General features: G+C 41.9%; 2 protein-coding genes across 2 annotated transcripts; both read left to right on the top strand.

Moving 5' to 3' along the window:
* Window positions 1-3,135: 3,135 nt before the first annotated feature.
* TRMT12 (tRNA methyltransferase 12 homolog) lies at window positions 3,136-5,320 on the top strand. The gene has a single exon (XM_019720800.2). The coding sequence runs from the start codon at window positions 3,260-3,262 to the stop codon at window positions 4,577-4,579; it is 1,320 nt and encodes a 439-aa protein (XP_019576359.2). The 5' UTR covers window positions 3,136-3,259; the 3' UTR covers window positions 4,580-5,320.
* Window positions 5,321-10,436: 5,116 nt separating this feature from the next.
* RNF139 (ring finger protein 139) lies at window positions 10,437-21,910 on the top strand. Its single transcript, XM_019721683.2, has 2 exons — window positions 10,437-10,977; window positions 19,761-21,910. Exons 1-2 carry the CDS (start codon window positions 10,794-10,796, stop codon window positions 21,575-21,577), a joined length of 2,001 nt encoding a protein of 666 aa, XP_019577242.1. The 5' UTR covers window positions 10,437-10,793; the 3' UTR covers window positions 21,578-21,910.
* Window positions 21,911-22,069: the final 159 nt, after the last annotated feature.

Genomic DNA, 22,069 nt, shown 5'->3' with positions numbered 1-22,069 from the left:
CTGGAGGAATGTCATTTGATGGCTGACTTTGCATACTCTCCCTTAGGTCTTCAATTATCCCATATTAAAAATGTAAGACCAACCAAAAACTAAAATCAACCCACTTCCAGCCTCCCTAGCAGTCAAGGGTGGCCTTGGGACCCCTTTGTGTCCCAGAGGGGTCAGTGGGAGTCCTTGGGATGGGCACCTCTTGTTTCCTTTTGCCCTGTCTCAGTATGCTCACAGAGCCTAGGAGTGCAGTGGCCATCTTGAAACCATAAGGATAAAGGTGTCACACGAAGGTTGAGAAGGAGCCTGGTTTACCAAGGGTCTCCCTGAACAGCGATACCAGCCCTGGACTTTCAGGTTAAAAAATACATACTTGTCCTCCCATTGTAGAGCTGCTTTTTGTTGGGGTTTCCATTACCTGCTGCCAAACACACCCAGGCATCTGAATCCGCCATGTTAGAAAGGGCTGTCTAATAGAGATGAATGAAGAAAGGCCAGTGGGGAAGGGAAGGGCCCTTGAGCAGCACTGGACATGCAAACGGAAGAACTTGACTTGGAAGCGTCCACTACTTTGGTGCTTGTTATCGCTGCCATCTAGTGGCGGTATTTTAGAACTAAAACACTTTCTGGCCATGAACTGTTTTTTCCTACAGCTCTTTCCTTCCATCTCTCCTTCATTCATTCACTTGTGTGTTCATTCTACAAACACTTTATGAGGACCTACTATGTGTGGTGGGCCTCCATAAATACAATAAGGAAATACAATAATGAGGGGGAAATCCAGCTCCTCATCCCTTGAAACTTACACACTTTGCTATTAATCAAATTCAAAAATGAAAAATGATGACAGGAAAGGGCTGTAAGAGAAGGACATGGTGCTATGAGACTTGTTGATGAGGATTTGACTTATCGGGGAGATGAGTTAGGAGGTTAGAGGTTTTCCTGAAGATGTTCTGATTGGCCTGAGATCTCAGGAATAAAAGGAAAGGAGATTTCTGCGCAGGGAGAGCAGTTATGAAAATAAATTGCAAGGAGAGGCGGGAGTGTGTCGTGGGAATAAAAGAAGGCTATGTGTTTAGATTAGTACTTGATACCAGGCATTCTAGTTTCTGAACTGAGATTATGGTTGTGAATTATTGTGACCATAGAGTTATTTCACCTTGAGCATGACCTGCAAAGATATCAGCTAACAGTTATCTATAAGACACTCAACCCAACAACAGCAGAATACACATTTTTCTCAAGTGCCCATGAAACATTCTCGACAGACCATATGCTTGGCCATAATACAAGCCTTGATAAATTTAAAAGGATTGAAACCAAAGTATGTTCTCTGACCACAGTGGAAGGAAATTAAGAATCAATTACAAGGAAATCTGGTGAATTAAACAACGCACTCCTAAAATGGGTCATTTAGAAAAGCTACAGATGGCCTGTTTTCACGCATGAGCAGGGTGGTAATGGGACAAAATAAAGATTATTTCTGGATATAACCCATGAGTGTTCATTTTACTGTTTACATTTAAAACACTACAAATCAATAAGTAAAAATACAAGCATCACCATATAAAAATAAATCATATTGGGATTTTACTGTAGAACATAAAAAAAGGTTCAATAAAACTACCTACTAATGAATTAAAGTGAGAACTTTTCATATAAGGTATTTTATTAAAGCTTGCTATTTTTAAGTTTTTATAAATTTAAATATTACAAAGTCTCAAGTTCTAAGTATCATAATATGAATTATTCAAAGCCAATAATATTTAATTATGGTATAATATGCTTAAATGTGGCTTTTATATAATCAAACAAAGCTGATAAAAATTGTTTACTATCTTGATTATAATTCAAACACATTCACGTAAAATAAAGGGAGTGAAATAATAGTATGTTATCCGTGAAATAAAAAAGGGCAGAAAGTCCACTCAGGAAGCTGTAAAAAAGTCAAAGACAAGGTCTAGGGACAGACAAGGTCTAGGGACAAGGTCTAGTGACTTCTGTCACTGGGACAGTAAAAGGGATTCTCTGGGGAACAATGTAACAAGCAAAGTTCATTAAAAACGGAGATGTTCATTATTGACATTCATTATTGAATGTCAACTACAATTTTATATATATATATATATATATATATATATATATATATATATATACATACAGTTACAAGAAGCGGAGTACAGCATTAGGAATAGACAGTGGAAATGTAATGGCTGTGTGCGATGTCAGAGGGGTAGCGGATGGGGGGAGGGAGGGTGTCACTGAGTGAGAGATATAAATGATGTCTAACTATTACATTGTTTTGTGCACCTGAACTAATTAAAAAAAATGTTCAAAAAAAAAAAAAAAAGACAAAACGGACATGGCTTTGTTATGAGCACTGAGGACAAGGGAGAGGCATAAGTAAAAGTCCCAGGTTTCCGACGTGAGCATCTAGGAGACTGGCAGGGGCATTTCACAAGCTAAAGAGTAGGGAGATCACAAGCGGAGTGCATTTGGGAAGTGTTGAATTTGTGGTGCCCGGGGAAGAATCAATTATTGTTGCAAGGTTTTAGATTGACCTTGGAACAGAAGGTAACCTAGACAAAAAAATATTTTGTGAGATATGACTTCTCCCCTCTCCCACTAAAAATGAAACTAAAGGGAGTTTCCATTTGTCTGGGACCCAGAAAACAATTTCTTTACTGGCCTCATAGATTTTATAAAGATTTTCCTAACATAAAAATAACATTTGTTCATCACATGCAATTTGTAACTAGAGAAAATGTACAAAAGAAAATGGAATCACCTATAATTGTATCACATACAGGGAATAACCGTGAATCACTCTTCACACTTGAGAGCTTGCCCTAACAAACTTGTTTAAATACATAAATAAAAAATATGCCACCATCATACCAGATGCATTGCTTTCTTTGGATTCGCGAGCAGCATTGAAGAGAGTGCATGAGGGTTCTGGAAGATACCGACTAATGTGAAGGTTTTAAGCCCACACAATTCGTTTTCATTACTAATTTTCTGAATAAGCAACGGTCAACGACAATAAAGGTGGCGGCAGAAGCTTCACCATAGCAACGGCGACGCCATTCGCCGACCGTCCCGTCGCTATCGTTTAGTTCCGGGCTGCTGGTTTGACGTCACTTCCGTCGCCGGCTCAGCGGGGCGTTTGGGTCTCTCAGTGCTGCGGCCGTGGGTGCGCCCTGGGCGGTGAGTGGCCTCCGAGAAGAGGGAGTCGCGCACAGTGAATCCGAGAGCATGTGGGGCCAGCAAAATGGAAAGGGAAGGTGGGAGGCCCGCGGCTGTTGTCGCGGTTGTGACTGAGCGTCGGTTTGCCCAGCGATACAGGGAATATCTCGAGAAGGAGAAACTCCTGAATAGACAGCACCGTGTGAAAACGATGCCGGATGGCACCGTGGCGCTCCCGGTGCTGGGAGAGGCCCTCCGCGAGCAGCACCTGCGGGAGCTGAGGAATCGTGTGGCTCCCGGCAGCACCTGTGCGCTCGCGCAGCTCCTGGATCCTGTTCCTTCAAAGAAGGCGCAGAGTTGTTCGCCGGCCCAAAGGCTGTGTCTGCAGGTGAGTCGCTGGGTAGAGAGCCAGGGAGTGACCTGGTCAGCTGCGCTGGAGGCTGATTTGCCCCGATCTTGGCAACGCCACGGTAACCTCTTGTTGCTGAGTGAGGACTGTTTCAAAGCCGAGCAGTGGAAAAATCTGGAACCAGAACTCTGGGAGACTGTTGCCTCCGCACTGGGAGTCCAGCGTTTGGCCAAACGCGGGCGGGTATCACCGGATGGCACTCGAACTCCAGCCGTGACTCTGCTGCTGGGTGACGATGGCTGGGTGGAACACGTGGATAACGGGATCCGATATAACTTTGACATAACCCAGTGTATGTTCTCTTTCGGAAACATCACTGAGAAACTTCGAGTGGCATCGTTGCCCTGCGTTGGACAAGTGCTGGTGGATCTCTACGCAGGAATTGGTTATTTTACATTGCCCTTTCTAGTGCATGCTGCCGCTGCCTTCGTGCACGCCTGTGAGTGGAACCCTCATGCTGTAGTTGCTCTGAGAAAGAACCTTGAGCTCAATGGAGTCCTAGATCGGTGCCAAATACACTTTGGGGATAACAGAAAACTGAAGCTCTCAAACATTGCGGACAGGGTGAACCTGGGGCTGATTCCCAGCTCCGAAGAAGGCTGGCCCATTGCTTGCCAAGTGCTACGAAAGGATGCTGGGGGCATTTTGCATATCCATCAAAATGTGGAATCTTCCCCAGGGAAGATTCTCCAGCCTCCCAGAAGCAGTGAAATGGAGGAGGAGCACTGGCCTCATCCTCAGCAAATTATCACCAACCATAGGGGAAATGGAGCTACCAGGGATTCTAGGAGAAAAGGGCTGTCAGTAGCCACCAAGCCAGAGTGGCACAGATGGGCGGAATCTGCAGAAACTCGCATTGCCGCTCTTCTTCAGCAGGTGCATGGGAAAGCGTGGAAGACACAAATCTTGCACATCCAACTAGTGAAATCCTATGCTCCCCACGTGGATCACATAGTCCTGGATCTGGAATGCCGCCCCTGTCCTCTGGTTGGCTAGAGAAGGTGGGTCCTGAGACATGAGGATCTGTGTGGGAGTGACCCGGAATGCATCAGCTCGGAAGCTGTGGCCCTGAAAGCAGGCTCTAGATCAGGGGTGTCCAAACTTTTCAACGTTTTTTACTAAGGGCCATATGTGGTAAAATACACAAACAGCCGGGCCACTCACTCGAGGTGAAGTACGTATTGCCTCACCTGGTTTATTTAAATATATTTTTGGAATTTGCTGTGGGCCAATTAACAATGGATCATGGGCTGCAGTTGGTCCGCGGGCCGCAATTTGGACACCCCTGCCCTAGATAAATCCAAATCATTTCATTTGTCTTCCATTAATCACCCTGACAATGAACTACATATCTGGGAGAAGCAGTATGGCTCACTGAGACCCACCTATGCAATCATGAATTCCAAATTCTGACTTCAGTTCTGTCTCACCTTGGGTACATGGTTTCAATATTCTTTTGGCCTTGGATTTCCTTATTTGCAAAATGAGGGTTTTTGAACTGTCTCGTGGCTATTATCTAATAAGCAGTTGTACACAGGATATTGGTTTAGAGTGAAAGGCAGTGCTGTTTCCAAAATCACTCTGGCTCCAATATGGAAAATCGACTGGAGGGGTCCAGGATGGAAGCAGACCGGTGAGGAAGTTTCTGTGGTTGTCCAGACATGAGGTGATGGTGGCTTGCTAGGGTGGTGGCAGTGGGAGGTAGATGGATTTGAGAAATAAAATTGATGGAACTAAGCAATGGAGTCCAAATCAAGTCATTAAAATGGTGCTGCTTTGTTATTATGACTAAGTTTGGGAGGGAAAGAGGACAAAATTTACCCTAGTGTATTAACTCTATTCCCCTACTTTGGCATTCCTAAACAAGTGTTGGGGGGAATGTCTTAAATATTAGAAAAAGGGATAACAATGACGTCTTTAAATCATAGGGAAACTAGATTTTCAGTCTTAAGCTTGTGCAATAACTGCCAATTGCTAGCTATTTTAAAAGTTCTAATGAAAATTTTAGATTTTTAAAGGCCCCAGACTCCCTTTTCATCATCCTTCCCTGGCTGACAACATCAGGACCAACAAAATGAGCTAGAGGGAATGTGAGATATTCTGCAGAGTGTTTCAAGCCTCAGCTTATTTTAGGGCTGTCGGCCATCACCATTGTTTTACCCTTGGGATGACTAATTGTAGAGAGTCACTTCTCAGAGCTTTGTTTCGGTGGGCTTGTTTGCCTGATAAAGGAAATAGAGAAAAGTGTGGCTTTATCAGGATTATGATTACACCTGGCATTTGTCTGACTGGGGTTGAATTATGCTGCTTGTCCTTTTGGCAAGGGTGACAATAAGGACAGCACTAGTTAACTTTGTGTTATTCTGCAGATATTAAGTGCCTATTATATACATGAGCCGCAGGAAATATATTCATTAGATACAGTTGTCTCTGAGGAGCTCACAGCCTAGTAGCCGAAATAACACAAATACTCAACAAATTGGAATACAGTGAAATAAATGCCATATGAGTGACAGCATGTTGTAGGAGCACAGGTGGGGGAGAAAACTTCTGAGAAGTGAATGGGGAAGTCTTCAGAGAAGCAGTTTTTCAATTGGTTCTTAAAAATTGGGTAAAAGTTTGGTAAGTGGAGTCAGGGTGCAAACAGATACCACTTGAAAAGAATAACAGGAGAAGTTTGTGCTCAGAAAATGTTTGTAACATTGTCATTAGATCAATTTGGAAGAGGAATCAGTGAGAGATGTGTTGAAGATAAGGGTTGTTGTAAGGGTGAAGAAGAACAAGTGTCTTGTCCACAGTGAGCCTCCACAAATGTTAGCTCTCATGTGATCCCACCACAGACAGAACCTGCTTGTTTCCATTTCCATCCCCCCGAGTGGCCTGTATTAATCATCTCCTCTTTTACATGTTGGCTTTGTTCTCACGTGTGTCTATGGCTTTCTTGCCTCCAACTAAAGATGCGAAGCTGGGGCTTGAGCCAATATGGGCAGGAAAATGGGGGAGAAACAATGAGGAAGATGGGTCCAAGAGCCACATATGTCCAGGGGCTGAGGGGTTACCATCCTGCCACAAGCTGCAGATAGGCCGCACATGAATGAATTAATTCAACCTGATCTCTCTCTCTCTCTCATCTATCTTTAATCTGTAATCTCTATCTCTGTCTCTATTATGCCCTGAGTATTCAGTGGTGAAAGAAGATTGACATGGGCACTGAAATTTTAAGGGTCCAAGTGGTCTGCTTTAATGCCAAGATTACTCTTTCAAGGTAAAGAACAAATTTTTGCATCTCACCCACTCATTTGATCAATATTACTCGGCCACCAAGGAAGCACACCAAGATCTATAGGCTTCTTAGTGGGAATTCAGAACTTGGGAATATTGCTGTGATTCATATACTGGGTGACAGTTTTCAGTGGGATCCAGAGCATGTAAAGGCTCTGTAGCAGGTACAGGCTTTAGTGGACTTAGCCTCGTTACGTGGGCTGTTCAATTGAGGAGATTCTATGGGACAATTGTATCTGTGATAAGCAGAGCAGCCGTGGGAGTTTATGGCAAGCTCCAATAGGAGAATCACAAGGTAGACTCTTAGGGTTCTGTAGCAAGGCCAGGCCATCTGCAGCAGAGAACCACATGACATTCAAAAATGAGTCCTTAGCATGCTAATGGGCCTTAGTAGGAACTGAGCATCTCAGGAGACAGCAAGTGACCCTGTAGCCAGAGTTGTCGCATCACGAGCTGGGTTCTGTCAGGCCCACCAAGTCAATGCATCATAAGGTGCAAGTGGTACATCTAGAATTGATGAGAAGCAGGGTCAGAGGAAACAGGTGCACAGGCAGGTGGCCCAGACTCCCATGTCATACTTCTAAGTCCCTCCCTTAATTCATAATGATGGCCGCTTGAGAGGCCCTTATATCTAGCCTAAGGAGGACAAAAAAGCCAGAGCTAAGTTCACTGATGGGTTTTTGTGAAATATGGGTTCAAAACAAAAATACTCTGCCGCTGCCCTACAGCCCTACTTAGGAGTGGCCTTAAAACAGCATTGAATGGAATCCTCCCAAAAGGCAGAATTCTGGGCAATATTCCTGGTCATCCACTTTGTGGGGAAAGAGAAGTGGCCTGAAGTAAGAATATACCTTCATGGCAAGTGGCAGACACATTGGCTAGTTGATGGGAGGGTGGGGAGGAAGGGCTGTGGGGGGCGGGGAATTGGGAGATCAGGGACAAGCAAGCCTAAAGGAGCAGACAAGTCTATGGGATTGGGCACATGAGTAAAGAAGTTGGTATTGCATCACAGTGCCTACCAGAGACCATCTACCATGGAAGAGGAACTCAACAGCCAAGTAAACAAAAAGACTTGGCCAGCGAACTTCAGCATCTGTAATCATCAGCTACCCCAGTAATGGCATAATGGGCTCATGAACGAAGTAGTCAGCTGGCAGGGATGCCGGTCAGCAAGAGGCCAACAGCATGGCTCCACTCACCAAGTAGCCACTCCCTAATGTTCCACAGTGAGCCCTTGACACAACATCGCCCTCAAGGAAACCAAGCAGCTGCTTGGTAGCAAGTTGATTACTTTGCATTCCTTTGATCCTAGGACAGTGATTCACCTTGACTAGACTCTTCCCATCTCCAGGTATGAGTTTGCCTTTCCTGCCCTCAAGATGTTGGCCAGAACTACTATCCAAGGGTTTACAAGTGTTTGATCTATTAATATGTATCCCACATAATACTGCTTTTGACCTAGAGACCTACTTTATAGCCAGGGTGTTTCAGTGGGCACATGACTGTGGGATTCACTGGTCCTATCACATACTACACAACCTAGAAAATGCTGGCCTGATGGAGTGATGGAAAAACCTTTTGAAACTGAAGCAAAAGCTTGGAGAAAATACCCTGTGAAGGTGGGACATCATCCACCAAGATATAACATACTCTAAATCAACACCCATTAAATAGTGCCATGTCCCATGTTGATAGAAAATGCAGGTCTGGGAATGAAAAGGTAGAAATAGGAGAATTCCCACTCTAATGGGATAAATAATTTTGTGATCTTGATAATTGAGCGAAGCCTCAATTTCCTCCTCTCTAAAACAGAGATAATAATACCCACCAAAATAAGGCTGATACAAAGATTTAAGTAAAATGTAAAACCCTTAGCACAGTGCCCTTTAAGTACACAATAAGCACGGATGGCGTCAAAATTAGTGGAGGATAATAATAGAAGGTTAAAAACATGAGACTGGAGTAAGGAGTTTGGGTTTGGGTTCAATCATTCTACCACGAAGACCTCCACTCAGAAAAAGGGGTCTTGGAGGAATTTTATAATCCTCCTCACCTCTGGAGGGTTCTTGACTGGGAGGGTAATCACCCATGATATAAAGCGGATTGCAAAGTGCAATTTCGGCTCGGAGCCCAAGGGAGCCAGGTTCTTGCTTCCTGTTTTATCCCCCTTAATCTGAGAGGGCTGGGTCTACAGTGCAGCCTCTGATCTGACCCAGTTTACACTCTCATTTGCTGGTGAAGGAAGAGAAAGATAGGGATGGCCAGATTCATATATTGATTACATGGACAGGCAAGACAGTGTTGGAGGAGGGAAAAATAAACAAAAACCTTTACCATCCTAGGTTCTGTGGCTGGGGCCCTGGTAATTACACTGACAAAACAGAGATTAACAACAGAAAAACAATTTATTAACTCTTGAGGTGCACAAGTGGAATAAATGAGGTGCGGGGGATAAACTCATTGGTGAATAACGTAAAGGGGTGGCTACAATTGAGGGCTTTTTACAAAATCCAGTAAATTTGTAGAGAAGTGACAAAGGAAAAGGGGTTTAGGCTTTTAGGAGTGGCAAACTGTGGGAAGGTAAATATATGGGGGAGACTGGAAAAATAAGGCTTAGATTAATAAGGTTTATGGGTGATTGAGAGTCAAAGAGTTGGCCTCTTATCGGTGGAGAGGGAGACACCTTTCCAAGTGGAAATTTATGTCCTGCTTTTTAGGCTAATGTGTGGGGCGGTGGTGGAGGCAGAGATCCTTTTTTGGGGGAGGGGTGCCTTTTCAATTGTCTTCAGCTCAAAATAATCCTATGTCAAAGTGGCATACTTTGGGGTGGCAGATTTCGATTCCCTACAAACACATAAGTGTGGCCTCTTTTTCCCTCGAGCAAAAGAAGGGGCGGCCTGGATGTGCTTACCTCAGAGAAGACTAGACATCCAAGGCCGAGGCCTGGGTTCTGTCCTTAAGTCACAGTGGCTCTTGATATCAGTAAAATGTGGCCATGAGTGTCCTCAGTTCTGTCCAATTTGGGAGGAGGTGGTTAGGGTGATGCGAAGAGGAATAAGGGCTGTTGTTGGGAGCGACTACCACACCTGGTCCAGTGCCACATAGGCGGCCGCTCCGTTAAACCCACGCAGCGACGCTCCCAGCAGGACCCCAGGCAGCCTCCTCCGAGGTATTTTCCCCGGAATGTCTGCCGTCTTTCAGACCTGGCTTCCCGGTGCGGTGGGGTAGGCCCGGCGGGTACATGGCTTTCCTCCTCCCGAGCAACTCTGTCTGAACCATGTTTACGGGATGTTTTATGGGCTCTAATAAAACAGCCAATAACGCCCGCCCGCGGGCGCAGGGAGTCCCTCCCGGAGCTCGCGCCGCCGCAGGTGAGGCGGTCACGCGGCTGCCGCAGGGCGCCTGCGCCACCGGGGGGCGCCAAAGCCTTCGGCGAACGCGATGTCGGTGGCGAATGTGGGTGGAAACCATGGCAACGCGGGGAGACGTTTGCTACGCCGTGCGTGATGACAAACTGGGGAGCGTCCCTAGCGCCGGATTATGACGCGACAGCGGCGCGGTCTCCGCGGTCTCGCGTGACCGCGAGCGCAGCCTCGGCTTGGCAACAGCAGCGCCGGCTGAGGCAGGCGGGCGAGGTCAAGATGGTGGCTCTACGGGCGGGGCAGGCGGGGGAGGGAGGAGGAGCCAGACCATAGCCGGCCGGAAACCCGGGCACCCGGAGGCCTCCCGGGAGCTGCCGCCGCTGCCTCAGCCGCCGCCGCCGCCTGCTCCAGCTCGAGAGACGAGAGCGGGCGGCGGGGCGGGCCGTGCGACGGGACAGGAGGGAAGGGCGGAGTCGCCCGCATCAGCCCCCGCCCCTGGCCGTCGTCCCGGGCCCTGCCCCGCGCTGCCCGGCCCGGCCCGCCCAGCCCCGGTGTGGCAGCGGTTCATGGCGGCGGTGGGTCACCCGCAGCAGCAGCAGGTGCGGATGGCCCATCAGCAGGTCTGGGCGGCGCTCGAAGTGGCGCTCCGGGTGCCCTGCCTCTACATCATCGACGCCATCTTCAACTCCTACTACGATTCCAGCCAAAGCAGGCTCTGCATCGGGCTCCAGATCTTCCTCCGGCTTCTTGGTAAGGGGAACCCTGTAGCCTGCGTCCCGGGACGGCTGTGCGGACCGAGACGTGCCGCAGGGAGCGGGCAGCTGCGCGCAGGCCGTGGGGCGCGCGCGCGCGCGTGTGTGTGTACACGTCCGCGTGTGTACACCCCGTTCGTCCCCCACGGGGCGTCTTTGCGGGCTTGGAGTGGACAGGAGGTGACACTTGTCCCGGAGTTGACCGTAGAGCGGTGTTCCCGGCGAATCAGCCCCCTCTTCGTGCTTGCACCTGAGTGAGGGCGGGGGGCAAGCATGGGTGTGTGAGTGCTGCTCCTTTCTCTGCCGTTTCTCCTGCGGAATGAGTGCTGGCTTACCACGTCGTATGCGACAACCTTGGAAAAACAGCAGCCCAGCTTGTCCCTATCTCGCCGTGTGTGACCTTGGACTTGTTGTGCTTAGGCCTGGGGCTCAGTTTCCTTCTTTCCAAAATGCAGAGTACTCGTCTGTTGTCACTTCTGTGTCCACGGGGTCCACATAATAATGGTGAAGTGTCTGCGGTAAATGACTTCCCAACGGGAGAGAGCGGGTTTCAAATGTCAGACCATGAAACCGTTAACCAAAAATCCGCATGAGGACCATATTTATAACGAGTCCTAAAAATTTTCGTGAGTAACGTAGAGGTGTTGAAAATGATTATCAAAACGTGGCTAGAAAGTGATGAGACTTTTCCAAGAGAGGCTTCTGAAAATCAGTTTTTGTTGCATATGCATGGAGTGTTGAAAAACGTCTTATGTTCCACTCTTCATCTTAACTTGCATCACCGGAGTGAGAAGTATGTGTAAAAAAATTTTTTTTAAGTAATTAGAACTTGACAAATGTTGTCGATGAGGTAATTCTTGTGATCTTTGAAGTGCTGCTGAGGGCTGGCTTATGGTAAGATCTTTACCAAGCCTTTCTGAATTACGAACCATCTGTTGCTTTATTCCTACAAAAAAAAAGTGGTTATGTTTTGTTCTTAGCAATAAATAGCAATACTTTACACTTGTTTAGAACTTTACTTTTGCAAGGCATTTTCATTGGTATTATCTAACCTAATATCTAACTTTCAAACATCCCTCAAAGGTGGGTGGTCTTCTCATTTTACAAATAAGGAAGCAGGGTCATAGAGGTTGTGTTTTTTGATTCACAGCAGGTTAAGTGGTTGCCTGAGCCTAGGCTTAAAAGTCTTCTGACTTCAATGGTGGTTAACTTTCCTCCTCTGTACAGCTGCAGTCCAGATACAGAATGGTATAGTAATAATTATATGCTAGATCTTAAAACTAACAGATGTGAACGTGCTGTTCTTCACCACCAGACTTACCAGGAATCCACCAGCTTCTTAATTTCAGCCATTCCTACTTACCACTGAAAAAGTGTAATGCCTTTATTATTTGTGGCAAAAATGGAGCTGTGTGATTTTGTAATGGACACAAATATCCAACACGTGAAACTAATATAACGTTATATGTCAATTACACCTCAATTTAAAATAGCATTAGCTAGCTGTAATGTTTCATACTTAACACATCTTGTTTAATTTTGACAGTCATGGATAAAGTGAGGTTAGTGTTAAAATGAAATTAATAAGAATGGGGAGCTCTTGGGAAGGCGTTTTATTCCTGCCAATTGAAAGTCACTCATCCTGAGCATAAATTCACAGGCAGTTATTTATTTCAGTATAGAAAGATGGTCCCAGCTGAGCTTGACAGAGTGCTCCCCCCTACACACACACACACACACACACACACACACACACACACACACACACACACACACGGCGGGTGGGCAGCGCGAGCGCAGACTTCTAGGACACTTGATCAGACTTGGGATAACCAGGTGCTGCTTGGGGGACTAAATAACCACAGGTAACATTGACTCTAGGATGGCTGGGGCGTTCTCCCCATTTCTGCTTTGAGAAGAGTCCATGGTGGAGGAGGAAAAAAATGGAGCAGAGTTTGAGAGGATTCACGCGTTCATTCCCCAAATAGTGGAGCCGCAGCCTTGACCGTTCATATGGCAGGTCACTGCAGATCCTCTGAGAACCCCTTTGGGACTAGATGCTTGAATGCAGTGCTCTCAGAATTGAGCTTCAGGCTAGAGAGCTTTAAGGAAAAGGAGTCTTTTTCTTAATTAAATCATTTGCGGTTTAAGAACCTTGAACAAAATGATGTGGTATTTTCCTTGTATTCTCTCCATGCTTTTTATTTTTGTAGTAAATCATGGAAGTTAGTATTTGACAAATTAAAGGAGAATGAGACCTCAGGCGAGTCACTTAACTGCCCTCTACCTCCCTTTTCCTATCTACCTTTTTAAAGGTGGACAATAATGGTTCTCTCTCTCATAGGGTGTTAAGGAGAATAAATGTGATAGAATGTAAACTCTTAGAACAGTATCTGGGACCTAGTAAGAGCTATTTAAGTGTTTTTAGCAAGCTTGATAGCTTTTTAAAAAATATTTTAATACTTCAATTAAGACCGTACTGTGTCACAGATATTTTGATCTTTTGAAGGCATCAGTGAAATGTGGGTGTGTTCATTTGAAAATTTTGATATCAGAATAGTCTCTGGGTCAAACTTTATGAGAGATACAGAATATTTCCCAAGTTTATCACCTGCCTGCTCCTTACATTATGCCAATGTAATTATGCTAATTTTTAATATTTGTAAGTGATAACATTTCTTAAAAACTTGTTTTGGTACTTAAAAAGTCACTCTGAATAAAAACAAATGTTTTAAGTATTGGAAGCCCATTTAATGACGCATCTTATGTTATTGAAAGTGACAGGTTTATGTGTAAAAGATACCAAAGGATAATTGAAATTAGTTGTTCTACCTGGTTATTTTTTTGTATAATTGTAGACCTCTCAGTACACTATATAAATCAGAACTCAGTCTCACCTTTTTCTTTAAAATGCATTTATAAAAATGGAACTCTATTTTCTAAGTTAAAAGCATTACCAATTTTATATGTGGTGTCTGAAGAATTTACTCCCTTCCCCCTACAATAAAGTACTACGACTGTACTTTCATTTGGTATAAAACTAATGAGAATTTCAGCAGCTCAGAAAGCATCTCATTTTGGAAATCCAGATAAAAATCACATCAAATATATAGACTATTTAACAATATTAAGCTATTCTTAGGATGTGTTAAATGCTAAAGGAAATGCAGCCCAGTGCAGCATAATGCTGAATTAGCAAATCTAAATCTGAGGCAGAAAATGCAAGCATAGGAGTTTGTTTTAATAGTATTACTCATATAATGGTGCTTCATTGAAGTGGAAAGGCCTTTATGAACATAAAAAAAATCCAGGAATTACAAGGGAAATTTTGATAAATGAAAAACTTCTTTATGACAAAAGTTAAAAAAAAAATTCTTAAAAATGACACACGGAGGGGAAAATACTTGCATCATATGAGATTGAAGTCCTTGTAAAAGTTTTACTGTGTCAATAAGAAAAAATTATACTTCCAGAGAAAAATAGGACCAGGATAAGCAGTTCACAATAAATTAAATGCAGATGGTTAAAGAAATACAATCAAAACCAAATTTCACTTATCAGGTTAGTGAAGAGTTCAAAGTTTGAATTGAAACTAGTTTAGCAAAGCTGTGGAGAAATAGGTAAAAGTTACACAGTTCTGGTAGGTTGCTACTTCCATGTAAAAAACCATATGGTGCTATCAACTGAAATTCATCATATTTCTTTTGACTCACAATTCCAGTTCTAAGAATTTGACCTGAAGTATAGGTTGTACTTGTACTAAGACTGTGGGCAAGGATATTCATTGTTGGTAATAACAGACAACAAATTGTTAACCCAAGTGTCTATTAAAAGGGAATCTGTTCAGTGTATTTGGTTTAGCCATACAATAAAGTTGTTGAAAAGAATGAGATAGTTATTTTTGGTGCTGTAGAAAACTCAGAAAACCTGTGACATGAAAAAACAGTGAAGCAGCAGTAATTATGACTGCATTGGGATAGACTAGAGATTCTGAGCAGGGACACTCCTGGCATTTTGGAAAGGATAATTCTTTGTTGCAGGGGTGTGGCTGTTCTGTGAATTGTAGGATTTTTAGCAGCGTCTCTGTCCTCTACCCATTAGATACCAGTAGCTCCCCCTTCCCTCCTTGACACTGCCAAAAAATGTCTCTAGATGTTGCCAGATAACTCCTTGGGGAGAGAGGGGTATAAGATCTTGGTTGAAAACCACTGAGGTAGACAAATAGACCAAAAGCACAGAACAGAAAACCCAGAAATAGGCCACCCATGTATATATAGAAACTCAGTGTGTTTCAGAGGTAGAATTGAGGTAGATATCGACTGTTCAATTAGTGGTCATTTAGTTATCCATATGGAAAAAATTATACTGGATCGTTACCTCACTTCAATATATAAACAGTTCTAAGAGGATTAATACCTAAATGTGAAAAGCAGAACTTTAACATTTTTAGAAGAAAATAATAGAACGTGTTTTTTTCCCCTAACCTTAGAGTAAGGAAAAATTTTTAAAAAATACATAAAAGCAAATATATAAAATATTGATAAATTCAGTGATATTAAAATTAAAAACCTGTTAAAAGGCACATAAAAAAGTGAAAAGACCAGCCGCACACCTGTCGAAGATGTTTGCACTCCAGATAACTGACAAAGAATTTGTAGTTATAATATTTTTTTAAATGTTGAGGTTGATTCATTGAGGAAAAACAACTTCATAGATAAATGGACAAAAATAAATTGGCAATTCACAGAGAAAGAAACATGAATGGTCAATAAATCGGGAGATGCCCTCTTTGACAAGTAATCAGAAATGTAAATTTTTTACTAGGTAGAAAAGAAGAAAATCCCCTAATGGTAAGTAGGATCCCTTTTGAGTAAAAAGCAACAGAGAGTGTGTGTTTATGAATGTTTGTTTGTTGATGCAAAAACGAGGTTTATTTATTTAATACCCATACAGTATTAAACAATGACTTTTTTATATTATGTCCACATAGTTCTTTTTAATAAAAACATACTTATTTAAAATGTTAGTTTAAAAGCAAAATTTAATTTTTTTGAAAAACTTAAAATACCCTCCTTTTAATCTAAATTGAGAGTTTGATAGAAAAATTTTATTTATGCTATAGTTTATCAAGTACACCTACAGATTAACATTTCAAGATACTTTGTTTTCTTTGCCTTGCATTTCATTGGTTAGGGCCCCCCTTGAGAGAAGGTAGTTATAACATATGTTCCTGGGCTCAGTCTTCATTCTGTCCAGCACTGAAATGTTTTCCACAGCTTTTTAAAGATATTTAAGGTAACTGGAGAGTTGTAAATCTTGTCTTCTTTCCTTCTAATTTTTAGTTAAGTTTCCAGAAAAGGTTAAGAGTATGAATGGACTTTTCCCATAAAAGAGTTAAAAACAGTTTGTTGTATAACTTGTGGTGTTTTTTTGTGTGTGTTTTTGTTTTTGCTTATTTTTGGTAATTGTAAAGGCCCTGGACACTTTCGTGAATTGAGTTCATATATAGCTTAAAAGTTCCTGAATTGATTTTGATACCTGCCTCTTTTCTTACCTTGAGAACTGTAGTGAAACTCTAATTGCTGGAGAATTGGATACCTGAGTTGTGATTTCAGTTAATTCTATTTTTCAATGTCCCAAAGTGATTTTTCTTTATAAAGCAGCATTTATGCAAGCTTTGATTACTTACGGAGGTCACTCTGAAATGCTAATGAGAAACTATCCCTGGGCTTAATTTTCTTAGTCCTACAGAGTAAATACCAAGAGTTTTATGTCTGAAGTTGTGAAAATGCAACAAAACTTTGATATTATTGACAACACTCCCTAAAGTCCACAAGAGAGAATGTGGAGAGACTTGTCCTTGGAAAGTTGACTGTTTTTCTGTGAAATGAGAGCTGATTCTTCTACATTCCATACATAGGAACATGAGTATGAAAGAAAAATTTAAGAACCTCATGTACATGCAAACTTTGGGTAGGAATTAAGCAGTTTTATACTATTCTTGAAATGTTTGGTCATGGTTACATCTTAGGGTTATAATTTTAATCAAGAGAGTAGGATAGTGGTTACTTGTTAGGACACATCTGATCTTTCTGAGTGTAGCCTCACTACATTATTTGTGTACCATCCGCTTTCCCTTTTTTCTTTTGGTTCTTTTGCATAAAACAAAATGGCACTTTTTCTCCAAACATATTCTAAAACCCAAATTGTTTGTTCGTTCCTTTGTATGTAAAAGTAAGCTTCAGAGGAAAAAGGCTGTCAGAAGAAAAAGGACTGGTTATAAGTTACAGCAAAGTTCATGAATATTCACAAGTAAAGATTAATTTACCACTTTGTGAATAGCAAGTTGACAAAAATAATTTACAGTCCCTGCTTGACTTTCTCCCTTTTAAGTGGTATAAAATCAAATTGAAGTTATTTTGGTTTTGACTCGTTATGAGATTCGTTTAAATTTTGTCTCAGGAAAAATAACTGACTTTTGTTTTTCAGTGTAGAAAGTAAGATTACATATGGCATATAGTGGCTGAGTTCATTTCCTTTCCTGTTACCTTCCATGGAAAATTTTCTAATCCTGCTCAGAAAAAGTCCATTTTGCATTGAAAGGGCCTATGCCTAGTTGTCAGCTCTTTGGGAGATGAGTAGTGACCCGCTTGCTCTGGGAATCAGTCAGGTGGCTTACGCAGGGGGTTTATGTATCTTCTAGGTGATTGTTCTTTTGTTCTCCTTTTTACAAAATGACTTGACACATTGGCACAGGATGAATTTTAATTCATGAGCAGTCATCATTTAGAGGAACTAGTCCTTTTACATGCAATGGATTATGAAATGCCTCCACTGTCATATGCAATGGTTTTCTTGATTACATGCTGAAATAAGGCAGATAAATGGACATGTAATTTGGAGTTGGTCACTTTTTCTGTATTCCAAGCTCGGGTTTCTCAGCTTCGCTTTGCTTCTTCATAAGTTTCAGTTTCCAAGTGGGCTGTGTTTTGTGCTTGATTTTAAAAACATAATCCAGAATTCAACAGAAACATTTAATTCTCCAATGAATACTAACTGTATTTATTTTCTACAAAACATTTTGGGAACCCATCGATGTACAAGGTAGGATCCTTGCTTGCTATCAAGCACGCGTTCTGTAACAGAGTAGATGATACCTACTCAGGTAACTACAAACTCCAGTGTCAGGTAGTATATGAGTATGAGGCGCCTATTTCACCAAGTTCTGTAGGTGTGTATGCCTAAGGGACAGTCACTGTCGGACAGGTGGGTCCTGTGACACTAGGATTTGAACAGTCAGGGATTTGGCAAGTTGGGGCCATCATCCAGAGCAGAGAAGAATGAACGCAGCTGCAGTTATGGCGGAGAAGGGGTGTGTTTGGAAAAGAAATCTGGAGCTTTGGTGTGTGCGTTGAGAGGAGTATCACTAAAGCAAATTGGATCCTTCAATGAGAAATGAAAGGCAGTTTGGTGATGTCTCCTACGTAGATTCTGGATTTGGACACATGAGTTTTTAGAGACAAAGCAATAGGTTGGTATCACTGAGAAAAGGGAGATAATAGGTGTTAGCAGAATTTGGCAACTGATTGTCAAGTTTGAGGGTGTGGGGCTGGAAGGTACCATTAAGAGAATAGTAATGGTACCTTTAAGTAAAATTGGAAATCGCAAGGAAAAGGCATTTGAGGGAGTTAGAATTTAGAAATGTTAAGTGTTGCCATTGTAACGCTGAAGTGGAACTAGGTGAATATTTGGATGTTTCCATAGTTGAAATTTTGGATAATGTTTATTGTAATCTCACTTAAAAATGTGTCAGAGTACAAAACAGAGGGTGCTGGGTACACATCAGACTATATGCTGGCTACATATGGAGTGGGGGAGGGGGAGGATTTATTACCATTTTTAAGATATTTTGCTTTTCTGAATGTTACTTTTGTAATTTGAAGAATAAAAAGGGTTGACTATTTGGAGAAAAAGACTCAGTACTGTATAGGAAAATGGGAACTTGGAGGACATTCCTGAAATTTGCAAGGAAGTATGTAGAGAAAAAGAAAAAACAAAAAACAAAAAATACTTGGAGCCAAGGGAGAATGCCCAAGTTTGAGGAGCAGGAAAAATAGGAGTCAGCAGGAGCTCACAGTTTGAGGAAAAGGAAGAATTAGGTGTTAAGTATAAAACTTAAATTCGATTTCTTAACATTTTTAAGGAAAAGAGTTATGAAATTTAATAGGAACAGATGTTTTCCATTTTGGTTATTTTAAATTCTAATGTTTTTGTAATAGTCTTTTTTTTTTTTTTGGAGGGCACAGCTTACAGTGGCCCATGTGAGGATCGAACCAGCAACCTTGGTGTTACTAGCACCACACTCTAACCAACTGAGCCAACCGGCTACCCCCAGAATTATTTTAAATACTTTTAATGATTATGAAATTATAAAGGACATGTTCTTTAAAGATTTTTAAAACTTGTTAAAATGTATTATTGCAAACTCATCTTGAAGATGATTTAGTCATTTGGTGCCTGGGTGTGTAGTACTTACTACTAGAATTACTTTGGAAATTAGAAAATAAGGGATAAGGTTTTAAAAAATAATTTGGTCTGTCCTGTTGAACTCTGACTTGATGAAACCTTTTTTTTGCCATTGGGCTAAATTGTGTTGAGGCTTAGTGTTCGAATTTTGAAAATGTTGATATTTCCTAATTAAAGGAAGAATGTAACTATTAGTGGAAAAACATGTCTTAAAAATGTTTCATTCAAATGACCTTTCCTTTTTTGTTTTTTCAGGTATATTTGTATCCAGTATTGTTCTGATATTGTCACAGCGCTCACTTTTCAAGTTTTACATGTACAGTTCAGCCATTGTATTAGCTGCAACTTCAGTGTTGGTCAATTATTATGCTGCTTTGCACATTGACTTCTATGGTGCCTACAACACGTCAGCGTTTGGAATTGAGCTGCTTCCTCGGAAAGGGCCCTCGCTATGGATGGCACTCATTGTTCTCCAGCTAACGTTCGGGATTGGATACATTACATTACTCCAAATTCATTCCATCTATTCACAACTAATTATTTTGGATCTCTTGATTCCTGTAATAGGCTTGATCACAGAGCTGCCGCTACACATCCGAGAGACTTTAGTTTTTACTTCTTCCTTGATTCTCACATTAAACACAGTGCTGGTCTTGGCAGTGAAATTGAAGTGGTGTTATTATTCCACACGCTATGTTTATCTTTTAGTGAGGCACATGTATCGGATTTATGGACTACAGTTATTACTGGAGGACACGTGGAAGAGGATTCGCTTCCCAGACATACTGCGAGTCTTCTGGCTCACAAGAATCACAGCTCAGGCTACAGTGTTAATGTACATTTTAAGGGTGGCAAACGAAACGGATTCCTTCTTTATTTCATGGGATGATTTCTGGGACCTCATTTGCAATCTTATAATTAGTGGCTGTGATTCTACACTAACTGTGCTGGGCATGAGTGCTGTCATTTCCTCAGTCGCCCATTATTTGGGCCTTGGAATATTGGCCTTTATTGGATCAACTGAAGAAGACGACAGGCGCCTTGGCTTCGTAGCACCTGTTTTATTTTTCATTTTGGCTCTTCAGACTGGTTTAAGTGGGCTGAGACCGGAAGAGAGACTTATTCGCTTAAGTAGAAACATGTGCCTTTTATTAACTGCAGTCCTGCATTTCATCCACGGAATGACAGACCCTGTATTAATGTCTCTCAGTGCCTCTCATGTGTCATCTTTTCGTAGACATTTCCCTGTGCTCTTTGTCTCCGCCTGCCTGTTTATTCTTCCTGTTTTACTCAGTTATGTTCTGTGGCATCACTATGCACTAAACACATGGTTGTTTGCCGTGACAGCCTTTTGTGTGGAACTCTGCTTAAAAGTAATTGTTTCCCTCACTGTTTATACACTATTCATGATTGATGGTTACTATAACGTCCTCTGGGAAAAGCTTGATGATTATGTCTACTATGTCCGTTCAACAGGCAATATTATTGAATTTATATTTGGAGTGGTAATGTTTGGAAATGGGGCTTATACTATGATGTTTGAGTCAGGCAGTAAAATTCGGGCTTGTATGATGTGTCTACATGCATATTTTAACATCTATTTACAAGCAAAAAATGGCTGGAAGACGTTCATGAATCGTAGGACTGCTGTTAAGAAAATTAATTCACTTCCTGAAATAAAAGGGAGCCGCTTACAAGAAATAGATGATGTCTGTGCAATCTGCTATCATGAGTTTACAACATCTGCTCGGATCACACCATGTAATCATTATTTCCATGCACTTTGTCTTCGGAAATGGCTGTACATTCAAGATACTTGTCCCATGTGCCATCAAAAGGTATACATCGAAGACGATATCAAGGATAATTCAAATATGTCTAACAACAATGGATTTCTTGCACCCAATGAAAATCCAGAGGAAGCTGTAAGAGAGGCTGCTGCTGAATCTGACAGGGAATTGAATGACGATGACAGCACAGATTGTGACGATGACGTTCAGAGAGAAAGAAACGGAGTGCTTCAGCACACAGCCACAGCAGCTGAAGAATTGATTAATGATGACACTGACTAAAATACCAGTTACTAATCATTGAAGTATTTAAAATTCAGTTCATCCAAAATGGAGTAATATGCTTCACTTCAGTGTAACCAAGCACAAAAACAGTATCAATGTTGAATCTGTGAATGGTTTTCCGTTTACTGTGATGTGCTACTGTAAATATACCTCTTTCATTACTTCTGGTCTCTTTGGTGACCTATTTAAATTTGTGTACATTATTGTACATAGAATAAAATGTTTTCATGTTTTTATGACAAAATTTGAACAAATAGCTTTTTAATAGATGTAATGATTATACGGTGCGTCAACTGTGCCAAAGATTCCTCAATGAAAGTATATAATGCATCTGACTCTGGACCCTAGTGTTTCTTTAAAATGGGTGGGAGAATGAAAATGCAAATCAGAGGAAACCACAAATGTCAAGGAAATAATTTGGACCAGAGGATAAAGGCTATATGGATTTTATAAACTAAGGAAAAAGTAGGCTTTCAGAAGTGATTGAGA

The sequence above is a fragment of the Rhinolophus sinicus genome, linkage group LG12 (genome assembly GCF_036562045.2).
Source record: "Rhinolophus sinicus isolate RSC01 linkage group LG12, ASM3656204v1, whole genome shotgun sequence".
NCBI lineage: Eukaryota > Metazoa > Chordata > Mammalia > Chiroptera > Rhinolophidae > Rhinolophus > Rhinolophus sinicus.
Note: the sequence above shows the minus strand (reverse complement) of the source record. Positions and strands in the feature narration are given on the sequence as shown.

Bases quoted from the DNA above. Each gene is read 5' to 3' on its own strand.
- TRMT12 (XM_019720800.2), top strand. From the start codon at position 3,260: ATGGAAAGGGAAGGTGGGAGGCCCGCGGCTGTTGTCGCGGTTGTGACT.
- RNF139 (XM_019721683.2), top strand. From the start codon at position 10,794: ATGGCGGCGGTGGGTCACCCGCAGCAGCAGCAGGTGCGGATGGCCCAT. The intron at 10,978-19,760 runs GTAAGGGGAACC...TTGTTTTTTCAG, and splicing joins GATCTTCCTCCGGCTTCTTG to GTATATTTGTATCCAGTATT.